The sequence below is a fragment of the Callithrix jacchus genome, chromosome 10 (assembly GCF_049354715.1).
Source record: "Callithrix jacchus isolate 240 chromosome 10, calJac240_pri, whole genome shotgun sequence".
In the NCBI taxonomy this organism is placed as follows: domain Eukaryota; kingdom Metazoa; phylum Chordata; class Mammalia; order Primates; family Cebidae; genus Callithrix; species Callithrix jacchus.
The window spans coordinates 98,003,085-98,023,697 of NC_133511.1; the positions used below are offsets into that span (position 1 = coordinate 98,003,085).

Below are 20,613 nucleotides of genomic sequence, written 5' to 3' on the forward strand. Positions count from 1 at the left end.
CAAATGCCCATCAGTGATAGAATGGATAAAGAAAATGTGGCACATATACACCGTGGAATACTATGCAGCCATAAAAAAGGATGAGTTCATGTCCTTTGCAGGGACATGGATGAAGCTGGAAACCATCATTCTCAGCAAACTGACACAAGGAGAAAACCAAACACTGCATGTTCTCAGTTGAAGGTGGTTGTTGAGCAATGAGAACACATGGACATGGAGGGAATATTACACACCAGGGCCTGTTGTGGGAGTGGGAGAGCTAAGGGAGGGATAGCAAAGGGTGGTGGGATTGGGGAGGGATAACATTAGGAGAAATACCTAATGGAGATGACGGGGAATGGATGCAGCAAACCACCATGGCATGTGTATACCTATGTAACAATCCTGCATGATCTGCACATGTACCCCAGAACTTAAATAAAATAAAAAATAAGAAAAAAAATATATCGAATAGGCAAATTCATAGAGTCAGAAAGTAGATTAGAAGTTACCAAGGGCTGAGGAGTGGGGGTAATGGAGATTTACTGTTTAATGGTTACAAAGTTTCTGTTTGAAGTGACGAAAAAGTTTTGAAAGAGGATAATGATGATAATTGTACAACACTGCAAATGTAATTAATGCCACTGAATTTTAATTTTAAGTATAACCACTTTAAAATGGTTAAAATGGCAAATTTTATGTTATATATATTTTATCATGATAAAGGAAATTTCTAAATGAAAAAAGCTACCAAACATCAAAGTATATTATTTTAATTTTTAAGTGCACATATATGAATATCTAGGTGTGCTTGTCTCCAGATGAACACATGTACAGAAAAACACCTGAGAAAAATTTTAGCAATTACTGCTTCTAGGGGGTGAGACTGTACATGATCTTCACTTTCTTTTTAAAGTTTCTATACTGTCTACATTTCCTGAAATGAAAATATATGACTTATGATCTGATTAACAAGCTTTTAATTTGAAAGTGAATGGATTCTGAAAGATTATTTATGAATGCAAGTCTACATGTATTGCTATAAGCAATCAGAGGGTATATGAACTACTTGCCATTTGTCACTCTCAAGCTATGTTGTATTAATTAATATTAAAACAACAATAAATATCTCCTGGCTGGACTATTGCCGTGCTCTCCAACCTGGTCTATGTGTCTTTTTTTTCTTTTCTTTTCTTTTTGAGACGGAGTCTTGCTCTGTTGCCAGGCCTGGAGTGCAGTGGCGCAATCTTGGCTCACTGCAACCTCGGCCTCCCGGGTTCAAGCGATTCTTCTGCCTTAGCCTCCCGAGTAGCTGGACCACAGGCATATGCCACCACGCCCGGCTAATTTTTGTATTTTTAGTAGAGACAGGGTTTCACCATGTCGGCCAGGATGGTCTTGATCTCTTGACCTCATGATCCGCCCACCTCGGCCTCCCAAAGTGCTAAGATTACAGGAGTGAGCCATTATGCTCGGCCTGGTCTATGTGTCTTTAGTTTTGTCCCACTCTAGTCTATCACATCATCAACAAAATGATCTTTCTGAAAGGTAAATCTGATCATTTTACTCCCTTCCTTGGAAGCACAAAATTGATAGAGTCAAGGACAAACTTCTGTGAATGGACTATGTGCCCTCTTTAGTCTGTCTTCTGCCTATCTTTTTCAACCACCTTTGCTATTTACTGCATTGCCAGCATCCTATACTGCAACCATTCTAAACTACTTCTAGTTTCCATATTGAATGATATTACACATTTCTGACTGTTTGCCTATGTTATTCCACATACTTGAAATGCTATCTCTCTCTCTCTGGAAAAGTCTTACTTATTTTTGTCAACTCAGCTAAAAAATCTCCTACTGTGCGAGGTCTGCCTTGAGCAGCCTCTCCTTATCTAAGTAGAGCTGATCTCTCCTTCCTTTGTGCCACTACTCTACTCTGAATATGTTGCTATTTAAGCATTTTTCACACTACACTACAATTACTTTTTAACCTGTTTCTGCTACTAAATTGGAAATTCCTTGAAACACCATATTTTTACTATATTTCCATAATTTTCCACTTTATGTGATATGTACAGAATATTCAATAAATATTGAATATATGCATAGATAAAATAATGAAATGAATGTGTTAGCAAGCACATGTATTATGAATATTCACTTTATCTTTTTTTCATTTTTATTTTTTGAGATGGAGTCTCACGCTGTTGCCAGGCTGGAGTACAGCGGTGCAATCTTGGCTCACTGCAACCTCCACCTCCCAGGTTCAAGGGATTCTCCTGCCTCATCCTCCCGAGTAGCTGAGACTACAGGTGCATGCCACCATGCCTGGCTAATTATTGTATTTTCAGTAGAGATGGGTTTTACCATGTTGGCCAAGATGATCTCAATCTCTTAACCTTGTGATCTGCCCACCTCGGCCTCCCAAAGTGCTGGGATTACAGCTGTTAGCCACTGCACCCAGCTAATTAATACTACTTAATTAAAAACATGTATATTACAAAAATAAGAATATCTGCTTTAAGAAGGACTACCGAGCTCTTTAAAAATAGTATACTCCCCTAGAATGCATATTGTATCATTTTTAAAAGTTAGACTTCCATCCATACCAGAGTACTTGACCTGCCTTCCCACTCTAAATTACTAGAAAACTAGATATAGTATATGAAACAACAGTTTTCAGACAATGAACTACATACAGGGAAATCTGTGTTCTCTGAGAGAAAAAGGAAAAAGTGAGATGAACCCTGTGATTACTCAGGCTTACTGCCTAAACACTTTCTACACCATAGCACAAGAAGGGGCACTCTTGGAAAGCAAGAGGGTCTGAGTTGGGAAGACAGACATTGGAATTTAGAGAGGCTAAAATGGCTGTAATTTGTGAGGCAATGTACTGAAGATGAAGGAGCTACCCAGAAAAAGAGCTCCAGACATTTGCATATTTAATCTGTTGCTAAATACTAAGTTGGACATGTGAAGAGTAAGAGTCCATGAAGACTTACAGGGGTGCCACAAGCCGAACAATTTCCAAAGCTCTAGGTAAAATGAGTTCCAACCAGCCTGAGAGGAAAGAACATACTGAGTACCTGGGACATTTTGTAGAGACCCCAGCAGGATCATGCCTTACTAGTTACTAGCTATGAACTTGCTGTAGAGTTAAGGGCTATTCTAGATGCTTCTGTAAGTTTAAAAATAAGCCTCAAAATGATGAAGCTTATCAGCAAGTAATTTAACCTCCTGTGAAACTCTGACATTCTTGAAAAGACAGCGAAACTAACAATCAGCAATGTAAAATTCAAAATGTTCTAATCTAATAAAAAATTTACTAGACAGGTAGAGAAGCAGGAAAATGTTCCCTATGATGTCACTTTTTTTTTTTTTTTTTGAGACGGAGTTTCGCTCTTGTTACCCAGGCTGGAGTGCAATGGCGCGATCTTGGCTCACTGCAACCTCCACCTCCTGGGTTCAGGCAATTCTCCTGCCTCAGCCTCTTGAGTAGCTGGGATTACAGGCACGCGCCACCATGTCCAGCTAATTTTTTGTATCTTTAGTAGAGACGGGGTTTCACCACGTTGACCAGGATGGTCTCAGTATCTTGACCTCGTGATCCACCTGCCTTGGCCTCCCAAAGTGCTGGGATTACAGGCGTGAGCCACTGCACCCGGCCTATGTCACTTTTTATAATGTAATAAAAACAAATACAGAAAAGACAGAAATGATATAATTAGCAAAGGAACTTTAAAACAGCTATTACAAGTGATTTAGAGGACAATGATACAAACCTAATGAAGAGAAAAATTTTAAATCCCAAAAGAAAAAAGAATCAAATGGAAATTCTAGAGATGAAACATACATTAAATGAAATTAAAAACTCACTGAATAGGCTTAATATCAGATTGGACATTTTAAAAAGAAATATAAATGAACTTCAGGATACTGCAACAGAAACAATACCAACTGAAGCAGAGAGGAAAAAAAAGACTGAGAAAATATGTAGCAGAGCCTCAGTAACCTAGTAACCTATGGAACAATATCAAGCAGTCTAACCTGTGTAACTGAAGTCCCAGAAAGTAGACGAGGACAGGAAAAAAAATAATTTAAAAAATGACCAAAAATTCTCTAAATTTGATGAAATTATATATAGCCAATAAATTCAACAAATTCTGAGCAAGATTTGCACCAAGAAAACCATACCAAGGTACGTCATAATCAAACTGCTTAAAAACAGTCATGAAGGAAAAATCATAAAAGCAGCCAGAGATATAAAGACACTTAAAAAGATAGGTTATAAATATAAGAATTGTCATAGACCTCTTGCCAGAAGCAATGTAAGCAAAAAAAAAGGAATGGCATCTTCAAATTAATGAAAGAAAAAATTATTCATCTAGTGATATTTTATATCCATTTTATATCCAGTGAAAATATTCTTTAAAATTAAGAAAAAATAAACCACCTTTTCAGAAAAACAAAAGCTCAGAGAATTCCTTCCAGCAGATATGCACAGAAAAAAACATTAAAAGGAAGTTCTTCAGGTTGAAGGAATATATCAGCTTATCACTGCTCACAACCTGGGTCTAAACAGAGGAATAAAGAATGACAGAAGTGGTAAATGCAGTGGCAACTATAAAAGATACTTTATCTCATTTTTTATTTTCCTTATCAGGTAATTCTTTAAAATAAATAAATATATGGTAGGGTTTATAACATATAGAAGTAAAATGTATGATAACACAAAGGACAGGAAGGAAAAAATGAGAATGTAGTATTTTAAGTTTCTTACCTTATTATAAACTTTGGTATATTATTGAAAAGTATACATGATAATTAAACTATAGAACAAGGATTGGCAAACTACAGCCAAAGAGTCAAATCCAGCCTGCTGCCTGTTTTGTTTTGTTTTTTGAGTCAGAGTCTCGCTCTATTGCCCAGGCTGGGGTACAGTGGTGGATCTCAGCTCACTGCAACCTCCACCTCCTGAGTTCAAGTGATCCTCCTGCCTCAGCCTCTGAGTAGCTGGGATCACAGGCACACATCACCACTGGCTAATTTTTGTATCTTTGGTAGACACAGGGTTTCATAATGTTGGCCAGGCTGGCCTCAAACTCCTCACCTCAAGTGATCCACTTGCCTCAGCCTCCCAAAGTGCTGGGATTACAGGCATGAGCCACAGCACTTAGCTGTTTTTATAAATATAATTTTATTGGTACATAAGCATATCCACTTGTGAATGTACTTAATGCCACTGAACTTTACACATAAAAATTCTTAAAATAGAAAATATGTGTATTTTACTAGCGTAACAAAATACAGTCAATAGTTTCTGGAAAAAAAAGAACATTAAAGATTTACTCATGTTATAATTCAATATAAAAAAGGAAATGTGACTACTCCCATTAAAAAGTAACAAGATGAAAAAGATATATGATGCAAATGTTAATCAAAAGATGAAATAGCTGTATTATTATCAGACAACACGGACCTTAAGACAAGAGACATTACTAGGATAAATATGGGTATTTCATAATGATAAAAAGGTCAATTAATCAGGAAGTCAGAAAAATAATGTGTCATAACAATCATAAATCATATACCTTATAACAGGTATATGATTTACATAAGCAAAATGAAGCAAAAACTGACAGAACTGAGAAGAGAAAGCTAAGTTCACAGTTATAATTAAAGATTTCAATATTCTTCTCTCACAAATTGATAGGACAAGTACGTACACATACAATCTATAAGGACAGACAAGACTTGGATAATACCAACCAACCAACTTGACCTAATTGACATTTATAAAACATTCCACCCACCAACAGCAGAACACACATTCTTTTCAACAGCACATGAAATATTCACCAAGATAGACAATATACTTGGCCAAAAAATTAGTCTTAGTACATTTAAAAGGATTAAAGTCTTACCTAGAATGTTGCCTTACCACAGCCAAATTAAAGTGAAATCATTAATAGGAAGATATTTGGAAATTTTAATTTGGTTGCGGTCAGGGAACATTCCAGGTAAGACTTTAATCCTTTTAAATGTACTAAGACTTATTTTTTGGCCAAGTGTATTGTCTATCTTGGTGAATATTTCATGTGCTGTTGAAAAGAATGTGTGTTCTGCTGTTGGTGGGTGGAATGGTTTCTTGTTGTTGTTTGTTTTGTTTGAGACAGAGTCTCACTCTGTAAACAAGCTGGAGTGCAGCGGTGCCATCCTGGCTTACTGCAACCTCTGCCTCAGAGGTTCAAGCAATTCTCCTGCCTCAGCCTCCTGAGTAACTGGGACTACAGGCATGTGCCACCATGCCTGGCTAATTTTTTCTGTTTTGGTTGCCCAGGGTGGTCTTGAACTCCAGTTCACAGGTGATACACTTGCCTCAGCCTCCCAAAGTGCAACCCCCCAAAGGGATTACAGGTGTGACCCACTGCACCCAGCTGGTTGGAGAATGTTTTATAAATGTCAATTAGGTCAAGTTGGTTGGTTGGTATTGTCCAAGTCTTCTCTATCCTTACAGATTGTGTGTGTGTATGTGTGTGTGTACCTGTTCTATCAGTGAGATAAGAATGTTGAAATCTTTAATTATAACTGTGAATTTATTTTTCTCTTTTCAGTTCTGTCAGTTTTGCTTCATGTTTATATGTGTGCGTGTGTATGTTATGTATACTTTATATACATATGTGTGTGTGTGTGTGTGTGTGTGTTTGAAATGAATGAAAATGAAAAAAACTATACATCATAATTTGTGGGATGCAACTAAAGCAGTGCTCAGAGAAAACGTTATAGCTTTAAGTGGTTAACTTAGAAAAGAAAAAAGGCAAATAAAAGAAAACCAAATTAAATCCAAAGTAAGCAGAGTAAAGGGAATAAGAAAGTTAATAGCAAAAATCAATGAAATAGCAAATAAGTAAACATGGAAGAGAAATGAATGAAACCCAAATCTGGTTTGCTGTTGTTGTTGTTGTTGTTTTGTTTTTCTTTACTTTTTTTCTTTTTTTTTTTTGAGACAGAGTTTTGCTCTTGTTGCCCAGGCTGGAGTGTAATGGCATGATCTCGGCTCACTGCAACCTCCACCTCCCAGATTCAATCAATTCTCCCCATCCAGCCTCCTGAGTAGCTGGGACTACAGGTACACACCACCATGCCTTGCTACTTTTGGTATTTTTAGTAAAGATGGGTTTTCACCATGTTGGACAGGCTGGTCTCGAACTCTTGACCTCAGGTGATTTACCCACCTTGGCCTCCCAAAGTTGTGATATTACAGGTGTGAACCACCATACCCAGCCCAAAACCTGGTTCTTTGAAAAGATCAATAAAACTGAAAACCTCTAACTAAAATGATCAATAAAAAAGGAGTGAGAGAGAGAGAAGATACAAGTTATCAATATCAACTAAAATGATCAAGAAAAAAAGACAGCAAGAGAGGGAAGACACAAGTTACTAATATTAAGAATGACAGAGGGACATCACTATGATCCTAGAGGAATATAATAATAAGATAATATTATAAGCAACCCTAGCCAGTAAATTTCACAACTTATGTAAAGGACAAGCTCTTTGAAAGATAAAAATTACCCAAACTGACTGTTTTGGTGGTTCCACAGCAACCAAAATCAGATTCATTAGGACACATAGGAATCAATATATATCCACATGGCTAAGATTTATTATAGAGAAAAGAATACAAAGAAAAATAGGTAAAGGAAAAGACTCATGAGTTGCAGTTTGGAGGAACCAGACTTCCAAATCCAGACTTCATCTTTTAGTAGAGTCGCATAGGACAAGCTTAACTCCTATGGCACTGAATTGTGACAACATATGTGAATTGTTATCTACCAGGGAAGCTCATTAGAGACTCAATGCCCAAATTTTTGGCAGGGGGAGGGGGGAAAGGGATGCTGTTCATGCAGGTACCCGCTACCTAGCATGTGCCAAAGTTCTAGCATCCCAGAAAGAAACCAGTCATTCAGAATACTAACAGTTTAAATACAGTGAGCCACCCTTGTCAAGAAATGGTAAGAACCCTCACAAAATTTAAGTTTTTAGGTATCAGCCAGGGGCCAACCTTACTAGCAGGTCTTTCTAAGTACAGCATTCACACGGCTGCTATATTAACTCCTTCCTGCACACCAACATAATAAGTGACAATCTGAATAGCCCTGTAAATAATACTGAATTTCTTATTTAAAATATTCGAACCAAGAAAGTCGACATAGCTCCACTGGTGAATTCGGCCTAACATTCAATAAAGAAATTATACTGGGACCGACTCAAGATGGCACGGTGAGAACAACCCAGGATTGAAGCTCTCAGTGAACACACGGAGAGTGAGTCAGGGCCGCATTTCCAGACGGATCTTTGTTGCCCACAGAACGGGGAAATTCCCAGGTATAAAAGAGACGTGGGACACCAGCGAAGCGGTTTTGGCTGGTGCAGCCGGCAGCCGATGCAGCCAGCAGCAGCGCTGCAGCGCAGCAGTGCTCCACAGCGCTCCGCACAAAGCACACTGGTCCGGGTGCCCTGTTGAACCGGCAATCTGAGACTTGAGAGGGCAGATTGGCATACCCATCTGATTGAACAGGACTCAGACAGTGAGCCAGGCCAGGAGATTCAAGGGAAATGGCATTTGGGTCAGGGCAGTGGGACAAACAAAATGGCGATTCCAAATGCTCTGGGTGGAGAGTTTCACTGTGGGCATGGCTGAACCCAGGACAGTACAGCTCAGTGGAGGAGGGGCGTTTGCCATTACCGAGGCAATCCGCCCCTACTGATGTACACTCCCATTGCTAACGCAGCCTGACATTGCCGAGGCAACCTGCCACAACAGAGAGACTCTGCCGCAGGGTGGAGACTGCAGCAGCAGGGCAGAGCCTGCAGCAACAGGGCGGACCTCACACCAGCAGGGCGGAGCCTCGGCAGGCAAATAGTGACTAGACTGCCTCCTAGCTGGGCAGGACAGCGCAACGAACACATAAAGAAAACCCAAAACCCCCGAGACAGAGCATCTGAGAAACAAAGCGTTTTTTTTTTATGAGTTCTGCTGTAGCAGAATTAAATGTAGCAGCCTAACAGCCCTGAATGAACAACAGAGCTCACAGCTCAGCACTTGAGCTCCTATAAAGTACAGACTGTCTCCTCAAGCAGCTCCCTGACCCCTCTATATCCAGAAGACTGACATTTGGCAGGCATCATTCTGGGACAAAGATAGCAGAAAAAGAAACTGGTAGCATCCTTCACTGTTCCACAGCTGCTAGAGGTGCACCCCAGACAAGCAGGGCCTGGAGTGGACCTCAGCAGTCGTACAGTGGAGGGGCTAGACTGGTAGAAGGAAAACCAAGTAACAGAAATACTTCATCATAAACAATCTGGGTGTCCACTCAGAGACCCAATCGAAAAGTCAGCAACTACTCAGACGACAGGTGGATAAATCCACAAAGATGGGAAGAAACCAGAGCAAAAAGGAGGAAAACACCCGAAACCAGAACACCGCGACTCCTACAAAGGAACAATACTCCTCACCAGCGAGGAAACAAAGCTGGATGGAGAATGACTGTGATGAAATGACGGAATTAGACTTCAGAAGGTGGATAATGAGAAACTTTTGTGAGCTAAAAGAACATGTTTTAAATCAATGCAAAGAAACTAAGAACCTTGAAAAAAGACTTGAAAAAAGATTCGAGGAAATAAAAACAAGAATGGATAACTTAGAGAGGAATATGAATGAATTGAAGGAGCTGAAAAACACAATACAAGAACTTTGCAAAGCATACACAAGTTTCAACAGCCGAATGGACCAAGCAGAAGAAAGAATATCAGAAGTCGAAGATCAACTCAATGAAATAAAATGAGAAACCAAGATTACAGAAAAAAGCGCAAAAGGAATGAACAAAGTCTCCAAAAACTGTGGGACTATGTGAAGAGACCTAACCTACGTTTGATAGGTGTACCAGAATGTGACGAAGAGAATGAACCCAAGCTGAAAAATACTCTTCAGGATATTATCCAGGAAAATTTCCCCCACCTAGCAAGGTAGGCGAACACTCAAATGCAGGAAATACAGAGAACACCACAAAGATATTCCGCAAGAAGAGCAACCCCAAGGCACATAATCGTCAGATTCACCAGGGTTGAAATGAAGGAGAAAATACTAAGGGCAGCCAGAGAGAAAGGTCGGGTCACCCACAAAGGGAAGCCCATCAGACTCACAGCAGATCTCTCGGCAGAAACACTACAAGCCAGAAGAGAGTGGGGGCCAATATTCAACATTCTTAAAGAAAAGAACTTTCAACCCAGAATTTCATATCCAGCCAAACTGAGCTTCAGAAGTGAAGGAAAAATAAAATCCTTTGCGAACAAGCAGGTACTCAGAGATTTTGTCACCACCAGGCATGCTTTACAAGAGCTCCTAAAAGAGGCACCACACATAGAAAGGAACAACCAGTACCAGCCATTCCAAAATCACACTAAATGCTAAAGAGCATCAACATAATGAAGAATCTACAACAACTAACAGGCAAAACAGCCAGCTAGCATCAAAATGGCAGTATCAAATTCACACATAACAATATTAACCCTAAATGTAAATGGACTAAATGCACCAAACAAAAGACACAGACTGGCAAATTGGATAAAAAACCAAAACCCATCAGTGTGCTGTATCCAGGAAACCCATCTCACATGCAAGGATACACAAAGGCTCAAAATAAAGGAATGGAGGAAGATTTACCAAGCAATTGGAGAGCAAAAAAAAAGCTGGAATTACATTTCTCATCTCTGATAAAACAGACTTTAAAGCAACAAAGATCAAAAGAGATAAAGAAGGCCATTACATAATGGTAAAAGGTTCCATACAACAAGAAGAGCTAACAATCCTAAACATATATGGACCCAATACAGGAGCACCCAGATACATAAGGCAAGTTCTTAATGACTTACAAAGAGACTTAGACTCCCACACAATAATAGTGGGAGACTTTAACACTCCACTGTCAATAATAGACAGATCAACCAGACAGAAAATCAACAAGGATATCCAGGGCTTGAACTCAGACCTGGAACAAGCAAACCTGATAGACATTTACAGAACTCTCCACCCCAAATCCACAGAATATACATTCTTCTCAGCACCACATCACACCTACTCTAAAATTGACTACATAATTGGAAGTAAAGCACTCCTCAGCAAATGCAAAACAACTGAAATCATAACAAACAGTCTCTCAGACCGTAGTGCAATCAAGTTAGAACTCAGAATTCAGAAACCAACCCAAAACCGCACAGCTCCAGGAAACTGAACAACTGGCTCTTGAATGTTGACTGGATAAACAATGAAATGAAGGCAGAAATAAAGAAGTTCTTTGAAACCAATGAGAACGTAGACACAACATGCCAGAATCTCTGGGACACATTTAAAGCAGTCTCTAGAGGAAAATATATAGCAATAAGTGCCCATATGAGGAGAATAGAGAGATCCAAAATTGACACCCTATCATCAAAATTGAAAGAGCTAGAGGAGCAAGATCAAAAAAACTCAAAACCTAGCAGAAGACAAGAAATAACTAAGATCAGAGAGGAACTGAAGGAGATAGAGACACGAAAAACCCTTCAAAAAAATCAATAAATCCAAGAGCTGGTTTTTTGAAAAGATCAACAAAATAGACAGACCACTAGTCAGATTGATTAAAAAGAAAAGAGAGAACAACCAAATAGATGCAATAAAAAAATGATAAAGGGGAAATCACGACAGATTCCACAGAAATTCAAACCATCATCAGAGAATATTACAAACAACTCTATGCACATAAACTAGTAAACCTGGAAGAAATGAATAAATTCCTAGACTCCTGTGTCCTCCCAAGCCTCAACCAGGAGGAAGCTGAAACTATGAATAGACCAATAACAAGGTCAGAAGTCGAGGCAGCAATTAAGAGCCTACCATACAAAAAAATCCCAGGTCCAGACGGGTTCACAGCTGAATTCTACCAGACACACAAAGAGGAGCTAGTACCATTCCTTCTGAAACTATTCCAAATAATCCAAAAAGAGGGAATCCTTCCCAAATCATTTTATGAGAACAACATCATCCTGATACCAAAACCCGGCAGAGACCCAACAAGAAAAGAAAACTTCAGGCCAATATCCATGATGAACATAGATGCAAAAATCTTCAATAAAATACTAGCAAGCTGATTGCAACAGCACATCAAAAAGCCTAACCACCATGATAAAGTAGGATTCATCCCGGGGATGCAAGGCTGGTTCAACATACGTTTATGTAATTCACCACATAAACAGAACCAAAGACAAAAACCACATGATTATCTCAATTGACGCAGAGAAGGCATTTGACAAAATTCAACAGCCCTTTATGCTAAAAACCCTCAATAAACTCGGTATCGATGGAACATATCTCAAAGTAATAAAAGCTATTTATGACAAACCAACAGCCAATATCATACTGAATGGGCAAAAACTGGAAGCATTCCCTTTGAAATCCGGCACTACACAAGGATGTCCTCTTTCACCACTCCTATTCAATATAGTACTGGAAGTTCTAGCCAGAGCAATCAGGCAAGAAAAAGAAATAAAGGGCTTCGAATAGGAAAGGTGGAAGCCAAATTGTCTCTATTTGCAGACGACATGAGAGTATAACTAGAAGACCCCATTGCCTCAGCCCAAAAACTCCTGAAATTGATAAGCAACTTCAGCAAAGTCTCAGGATATAAAATCTATGTGCAAAAATCACAAGCATTCCTCTACACCAATAACAGACCTAAAGAAAGCCAAATCAAGAATGAACTGCCATTCACAATTGCTACAAAAAGAATAAAATACCTAGGAATACAACTCACAAGGAACCTAAGGGACCTCTTTAAGGAAAACTACAAACCACTGCTCAACGAAATAAAAGAGGACACAAACAGATGGAGAAGCATTCCATGTTCATGGTTAGGAAGAATTAATATCGTGAAAATGGCTATATTGACCAAAGTAATTTACAGAATCAACACTATCCCCATCAAGCTACCATTGAAGTTACATGAACTTCATATGGAACCAAAAGAGAGCCCGCATAGCCAAGTCAATTCTAAGCAAAAAGAACACAGCGGGAGGCATCACACTACTGGATTTCAAACTATACTACAAGGCTACAGTAATCAAAACAGCATGGTACTGGTACCAAAACAGAGATATAGACCAATGGAACAAAACAGAGGCATCGAAGGCAACACAACATATCTACAACCATACAATCTTTGATAAACCTGACAAAAACAAGCAAGGGGGAAAGGATGCCCTGTTTAATAAATGGTGCTGGGAAAACTGGCTAGCCATGTGCAGAAAGCAGAAACTGGACCCCTTCCTGACACCTTACACTAAAATTAACTCCAGATGGATTAAAGACTTAAGCATAAGACCTGGCACCATAAAAACCCTAGAAGGAAATCTAGGCAAAACCATTCAGGACATAGGAGTAGGCAAGGACTTCATGACCAAAACACCAAAAGCATTGGCAACAAAAGCCAAAATAGACAAATGGGACCTAATCAAACTCCACAGCTTCTGCACGGCAAAAGAAACCGTCACTAGAGTGAATCAGCAACCATCAGAATGGGAAAAAATTTTAGCAGTTTACCCATCTGACAAAGGGCTGATATCCAGAATTTACAGAGAACGCATACAGATTTACAGAAAAAAAACAAACAAGCCCATTCAAAAATGGGCAAAGGATATGAACAGACACTTTACAAAAGAAGACATATATGAGGCCAACAATCATATGAAAAAATGCTCATCGTCACTGGTCATCAGAGAGATGCAAATCAAAACCACATTGAGATACCATCTCACGCCAGTTAGAATGGCGATCATTAAAAAATCTGGAGACAACAGATGCTGGAGAGGATGTGGAGAAAAAGGAACACTTTTACACTGTTGGTGGGAGTGTAAATTAGTTCAACCGTTGTGGAAGACAGTGTGGCGATTCCTCGAGGCCTTAGAAATAGAAATTCCATTTGACCCAGCAATCCCATTACTGGGTATATATCCAAAGGACTATAAATCGTTCTACTATAAGGACACATGCACATGAATGTTCATTGCAGCACTGTTTACAATAGCAAAGACCTGGAACCAACCCAAATGTCCATTGATGATAGACTGGATTGGGAAAATATGGCACATATACACCATGGACTATTATGCAGCAATCAGAAATGATGAGTTCGTGTCATTTGTAGGGACATGGATGAATCTGGAGAACATCATTCTCAGCAAACTGACACAAGAACAGAAAATGAAATACCGCATATTCTCACTCATAAGCGGGTGATGAAAAATGAGAACACATGGACACAGGGAGGGGAGTACTAAACACTGGGGTCTATTGAGGGGAAAGGGGGAGGGCCAGCAGGTGGGGGAGCTGGGGAGGGATAGCCTGGGGAGAAATGCCAAATGTGGGTGAAGGGGAGAAAGGAAGCAAAACACACTGCCATGTGTGTACCTATGAAACTGTCTTGCATGTTCTGCACATGTACCCCAAAACCTAAAATGCAATAAAAAATTTTAAAAAAAAGAAATTATACCAACCCTATACATTGAAAGGAATATATTCCACATTAGTTTATTTTACCAGTATTACTCGACACAAAAACCAGTTCAAAGATTGTAAAGAAAAAAACAAAACTTACAGATCCACATTCCTCATCAATGCAAAATCCTTAACAGAGCACTAGCAATTTAAATCCAGCCACATATAAAAAGATAACATATTATGACCAACTCAAGTTTACCCCAGGAATGCAAGGTTATTTCAACATCTGGAAATCAATTAATGTAATGTAATATGAAAAGAATAAAGAAAACCCGATCATCTTAATAGATACAGAAAAAGCATTTGACAAAATTTAATGACCATTCATGATAAAAACTCATTTGTGATAAAAGCTCAGCAAACCAGGGATAAAAGGAAACTTCTGAAACTGATAAAGAGTATAAACAAAAACATAAGAAATGGTGAAAGACTAAATAGTCTCCATTTAAGATGAGAGGCAAGGGAAGCATGCCCACTCTCACAATTGTTATTCAACATAGATTAGAGGGTCCTAGCTAGTGCATAAATTGAGAGGGAAAAAAAGCATATAGAGTTTTAGAAAGAAAGAAGTAAAACTCTCTTAAACTTGCAAACAACACAATCATATATTATAGAAACCCCCAAAGTTCAATGAAAACACCTATTATAACAGTAAATTAATTTTAAAGTGAGGTCAATATACAAAAACCAATTGTACTTCTAAACTGGGCATGGCGGTCCATCCCTGTAATCCCAGCTACCCAGGAGGCTGAAGTGGGAGGATCACTTGAGCCCAGAAGTTCATGTACAGCCTGGACAACACATTAAGACCTTGTCTCAAAAAAATATACTTCTATATGTAAGCAATGAACAATTATAAAAATAAAAATTTTAAATACTGTTTACATTAGGATCCCAAGACATAAAATATTCAGGGATAAATTTAATATAAAATTTCTAAGACCTATATGATAAACTCTACAAAACATTTCTGAGAGAGATTTTAAAATATCCAAAGAAATGGAAGCTATACCATGTTCATCAATTGGAAGACTGAATGTCAGTCAAAATCCCACAGACTTTTAAAACAGAAATAGAGACACTGATTCTAAAAGTGATATGACAATACAGGACTTAGAATAGCAAAAAGCTTTTTTGAAAAAATAATAATATTGAAGGAATTAAGCTATATTTTATAGCTTCTTAAGCTACATTAATAAAGACAGTACACAAATTATTAATAAATAAGTATATCAAGTATATAAATACATTTTATCTGAAAATACTTCATTAACAAAAGTTTCAGGAAATAGTCAAGGAATAAAAACAATCACAAAGTCATTATTAATACTAAGAGCTACCATTGTATTGGCTATAGACATATAATCAATGGATTATAATAAAGAGTTCAGAAATAGACCCATATATATTTGATCAAGTGATTTTCAAAGAAAGTACTAAGGTACAATGGGAGAGAAAATAGTATTTTTGACAAATATTTGTGCTGGGACAATTCGAAATTCATATATGAAAATGACCTTCAATCCTTATGTCATACTGTATACAAAAATTAACCAAAAATGTATTAGAGACCATATGCATATACTCATTTTTTAAAAGTTGAGAAATGTAAAGTATAAAACAGGGAAAAAAATTATAGTGACAGTCTTAATTTCTTTGATGTACACCACAACAGACTTAAATTTTACCTCAAACTTCTTGTCTTCCTCAAACATTTTCTGATTGCATTTGTTACAATTTTCTTGTAACTTAATATGAGTTTCTTTAAGGGATGATAATTCATTTTTAATCTTAGTAATTTCTCCATTAAGTTCTTCAACCTATTATAAAATGTAACCAGAATAAATAAGTATATCAAGTATATAAATACATTTTATCTGAAAATACTTCATTAACAAAAGTTTCAGGAAATAGTCAAGGAATAAAAACCATCACAAAGTCATTATTAATACTAAGAGCTACCATTTACTAAATTGGGCTGATTAGTTAATAAGTATAATTGCATACTTATCAAAACCCTATGAGGTATTATTATGCCCAATTTACAGGTAAGAAATGTGAGGCTCAGAGAAACTAAGTAACTTGTCCAAGATCAAGCAGAGATAAAGTGGCAATGAGGATTTAATTCCAAAGCTAAATCTAAAGGCTGTGTCCTTAATGACAATATTAAACCACCTCTTGTCTCATAAAAAAATGTTATTGAAATTCATAAAAAACAAAAAACTTAAATTCATAAATAAGAATTTATGAATTTGTATTATAAAAACATTATAATTTCATTGTTTTCTTAAAGTTTAATTTTCTTGTTGCAAATTGCATATACAGATTTGAATTCCACTACATCAGTATTAAGCACTAAGTGGTACCATAGAAACTGACATGTCAGCCTGATATTTACATCTATAAATTAGACTTTCACTGCCTATAAAATTTAATAATCTCTATTTTGGGGGACAGGAGTACTCTCACAGAAGTCTCAAATATGAGACAAGGTATGTTCCAGTGAGGAGAACAATATCCTTTTGTCATGGAAAGGCATATTTGGGGTTTTATAAAAGTTTAAAAGCTTTTTATAAAAGTTTCTCTTGAACAACTTTAAAACTCCTACCACAAATCCCACAGCTACTTGTAACAATCCTTATTGTAAATACTGTAATTACTATTCCTAATATTTTTCTAATTAATATTCTCTATAAAGCCCTATATAGAGGCCAGCAGATGGAAACTCATGTTACTTTGTTCATTTCATCTATTTTTAACCAACTTTGAATCTATCTCTGCAAGGTGTTTCTTTTCCAAGGCTTAACTCTCCAGGTGTTCTTTGTCCCTTCCTCTCCTATCTCCCTTAGTCCTAATTCTAGGCATTTTCTCTTTTCTTCTGCCTATTCTTATGCTTTCAGTGTCTTCTCGTCAGCCTACAAATAGGTTCTACTCACATTCCTAATATTTTTCTTCTTGACCCAGTTCCTTTCTCTCTCTCACTTCTCTTTTTTTTTGAGATGAAGTTTTACTCTTGTCACCCAGGCTTGAGTGCAATGGCACAATCTCGGCTCACTACAATCTCCACCTCCTGGTTTCAAGCAATTCTCCGCCTCAGCCTCTCGAGTAGCTGGGATTATAGGCATGCACCACCACACCCAGCTAATTTTGTCTTTTTAGTAGAGACGAGGTTTCTCCATGTTAATCAGGCTGGTCTTGAACTCCAGACCTCAGGTGATCTGCCTGCCTTGACCTCCCAAAGTGCTGAGATTACAGGTGTGAGCCACTGTGGCCAGCTTTTTTTTTTTTTTAAATGAGGGAGTCTTGCTACATCACCCAGGCTGGAGTGCAGTGGTGTGATCTTGGCTCACTGCAACCTCTGCCACTTAGGTTCAAGGGTTCTCCTGTCTCAGCCTCCAGAGTAGCTGGGACTACAGGCATGCACCACCACACCTGGCTAATTTTTTGTATTTTAATAGAGATGGTGTTTCACCATGTTGTCCAGATGGTCTTGATCTCCTGACCTCGTGATCTGCCCGCCTTGGCCTCTCAAAGTGCTGGGATTACAGGCATGAGCCACCGTGCCCAGCCTATTTTTAAAATGATCTTATTTCACCTATAACTTTAAATTTTGCCTTTATGCTAATAAATCTTAAATCCATATCTCCTCCCCAAACTCTCTCCTAGGATTAGATTCACATCTCCAAATGGATAGTATACACTTCAAGCTACATGTCCTGAAAGCATTATAAATTCTACAGTTCTCGATTTAATCTCATTATTTTCATCTACCAAATCTGCTTCTCCTTTTACATTCCTTAAGCTAATGATATTATCATTCTATGAGTTATACTAACCTCAGAGTCATATTTGATGTCTTTTCCCCTCCTAATACCCATTATATACAATGTCACTAACCATGCCAAGTCTTCTTCCAAAGTTCATCCTACCTCTATCCCTCTTCATTGTTCTATTGCCCTAATTCATACAATCATAGGTTCACGATTAGATTATTACTACATTCTTATTGATTTCTTTCCAAACAGCCATCCTCCATATTGTTGCAAGAGTTATTTTTCTAGAAGACAATCTGCCTGTGTCACTTATTTATTTTAAAACTTCAATGGCTTTCCATTACTGAAAATCTAATCTCCTAGTAAGGAACCCTTCAAAAGTTGATCTCAACCTATTTTTCAATGCCACATTCCACACATCCCATTGTTAATTCAGAGCAGACTCTTCATGGTCCTTGAAAATGGACTTTCCTGCCTCCATGGTTGTTTCTATTCTTTCTTAAATGACATGTCAACAAGATGGAATGGGAAGGGTGGAGATGGGTGTACCTTTTGCTTAAATCCTATTTCATCAGCCAGGTGCAGTGGTTCATGCCTGTAATCCCAGCACTTGGAGAGGCCAAGGTGGGCAGATTGCCTGGGCTCAGGAGTTTGAGAACAGCCTGAGCCACACAGTGAAATCCCGTCTCTACTGAAATACAAAAAATTAGCCAGGCATGGCAGTGTACACCTGAAGTCCCAGCTACTCGGGAGGCTGAGGCAGGAGAATTACTTGAACCCCGGAGGTAGAGGGTGCAGTGAGCCAAGATTGTGCCACTGCACTCCAGCCTGGACGACAGAGGGAGACTCTGTCTCCCCACAACAAAAAAAAATCCAATTTCATCTTTGAAGGCCAAGTTGGAGTGTCATCTTTTCTTTAAAACTTTCTCCAGCCCAGCTAAAGAACATGATTTATTTTATGCTTTTATAGGACTTTGTTAATACTAAAAACTACCTTGCATTATTGTCATTAACTCCACAGTTATCTATCCCTGCAGTGTAAGCTCTTTGATAATCCTTGTATTTTAGGCATCTTTGAAAACCCAGTGCCTAGAATAGTGTCTAACATATAGTATATGCTCAATAAATGTTGTTAATTAATTTTTTGGGACCTCCCTTTCCCTAATATCTAAACATTCTCACTTATTGTCTTTTTGTCTCTATAACAACCACTGGTTATATATCTAGTCAAAATAAGAAGATACACATAACATTGTTATTTTTAATATTTCAATGAATTTTAAATATATTATCTAATAATATGCAAGAAGTTTTATTAGCATAGTATTTTCTTTCACTGTTTATTTTTTGAATGATCAAATATGAAACAGCAGTTTATATGATTCCAATTTATTTTTATCAGTATCTTTGTTTTTTTAACCCATCTTGATCCAATCTCAGTAGCCACACTACTATTGTCCTTCACTCAAGAATGGTGAAAAACTTACATATAAAAATATAGTTAAAAAGTAAATGTGACATCCCACTGAAGAAAACTCTTATGGAACCAAGGCAGCTTTTTCTTATCTATATTCTGTTTATTATCAAAGAATACTGGAAGCAAAATGATTGCAGAACTTAAAAATTCTAAGATAAAACCAACTTTATCCACATTTATAGACTGAGACCTCACCAATGAAACTGCTTATTTTTCTTAATAGTTTTTGGTTTTTTCTTGAGAGAGGAGCATAGTTGTAGTCTCAGAGAAAATGAATGTTTAATTTTCTTAGCTAAACTGATCTTTTTGGGTTTTTTTGCATATTTGGCATATTTAAATTTTTGTTTCCTTTTCACTTAAACACTTTTCCTTATCCTGATAGCACCATTTCCATGGGGTTTTAAACACTGGGGATGAAAAGAAGGTATAGGGATAAAATGTAGATTAACTGATGCTAAAATGAACATTACTATGCTTGCTGCTTAATGATAAATTGTATTGGTATAGAAATTAAGAAATTTTTAGTATTCTACAATTAATACAAACTATTTTTCTTAGATTTAAGTAAACCTTATCAAAATCATCAGTGAAGATTTGATCTCTCCAAAATATAAATTAAGAAAACATGCTAGTTCCAAATGAATCAAATCAAGTTACTTATATAATAATTTAAATCAAACAAAATAAGCTACAGAAAATATTATCAAGCTGGTATTTAGATATTCATTACTATATTATATAATTAACATAATAGTTTAAAACATAATAATACATTCCCAAAATATAGCTTCA

The 20,613-nt window shown here is 37.5% G+C and overlaps 1 protein-coding gene across 11 annotated transcripts in view; it reads right to left on the minus strand.

Moving 5' to 3' along the window:
* Positions 1-20,613, minus strand: part of CCDC73 (coiled-coil domain containing 73) — a 196,477-nt gene that overhangs the window by 28,775 nt on the left and 147,089 nt on the right. For all 11 annotated transcript variants that reach the window (XM_035262301.3, XM_054240729.2, XM_017977993.5 and 8 more), the window contains one exon: positions 16,260-16,391. In XM_035262301.3, coding sequence (XP_035118192.1) covers positions 16,260-16,391 — 132 coding nt within the window. The remainder of the gene's footprint in view (positions 1-16,259; positions 16,392-20,613) is intronic.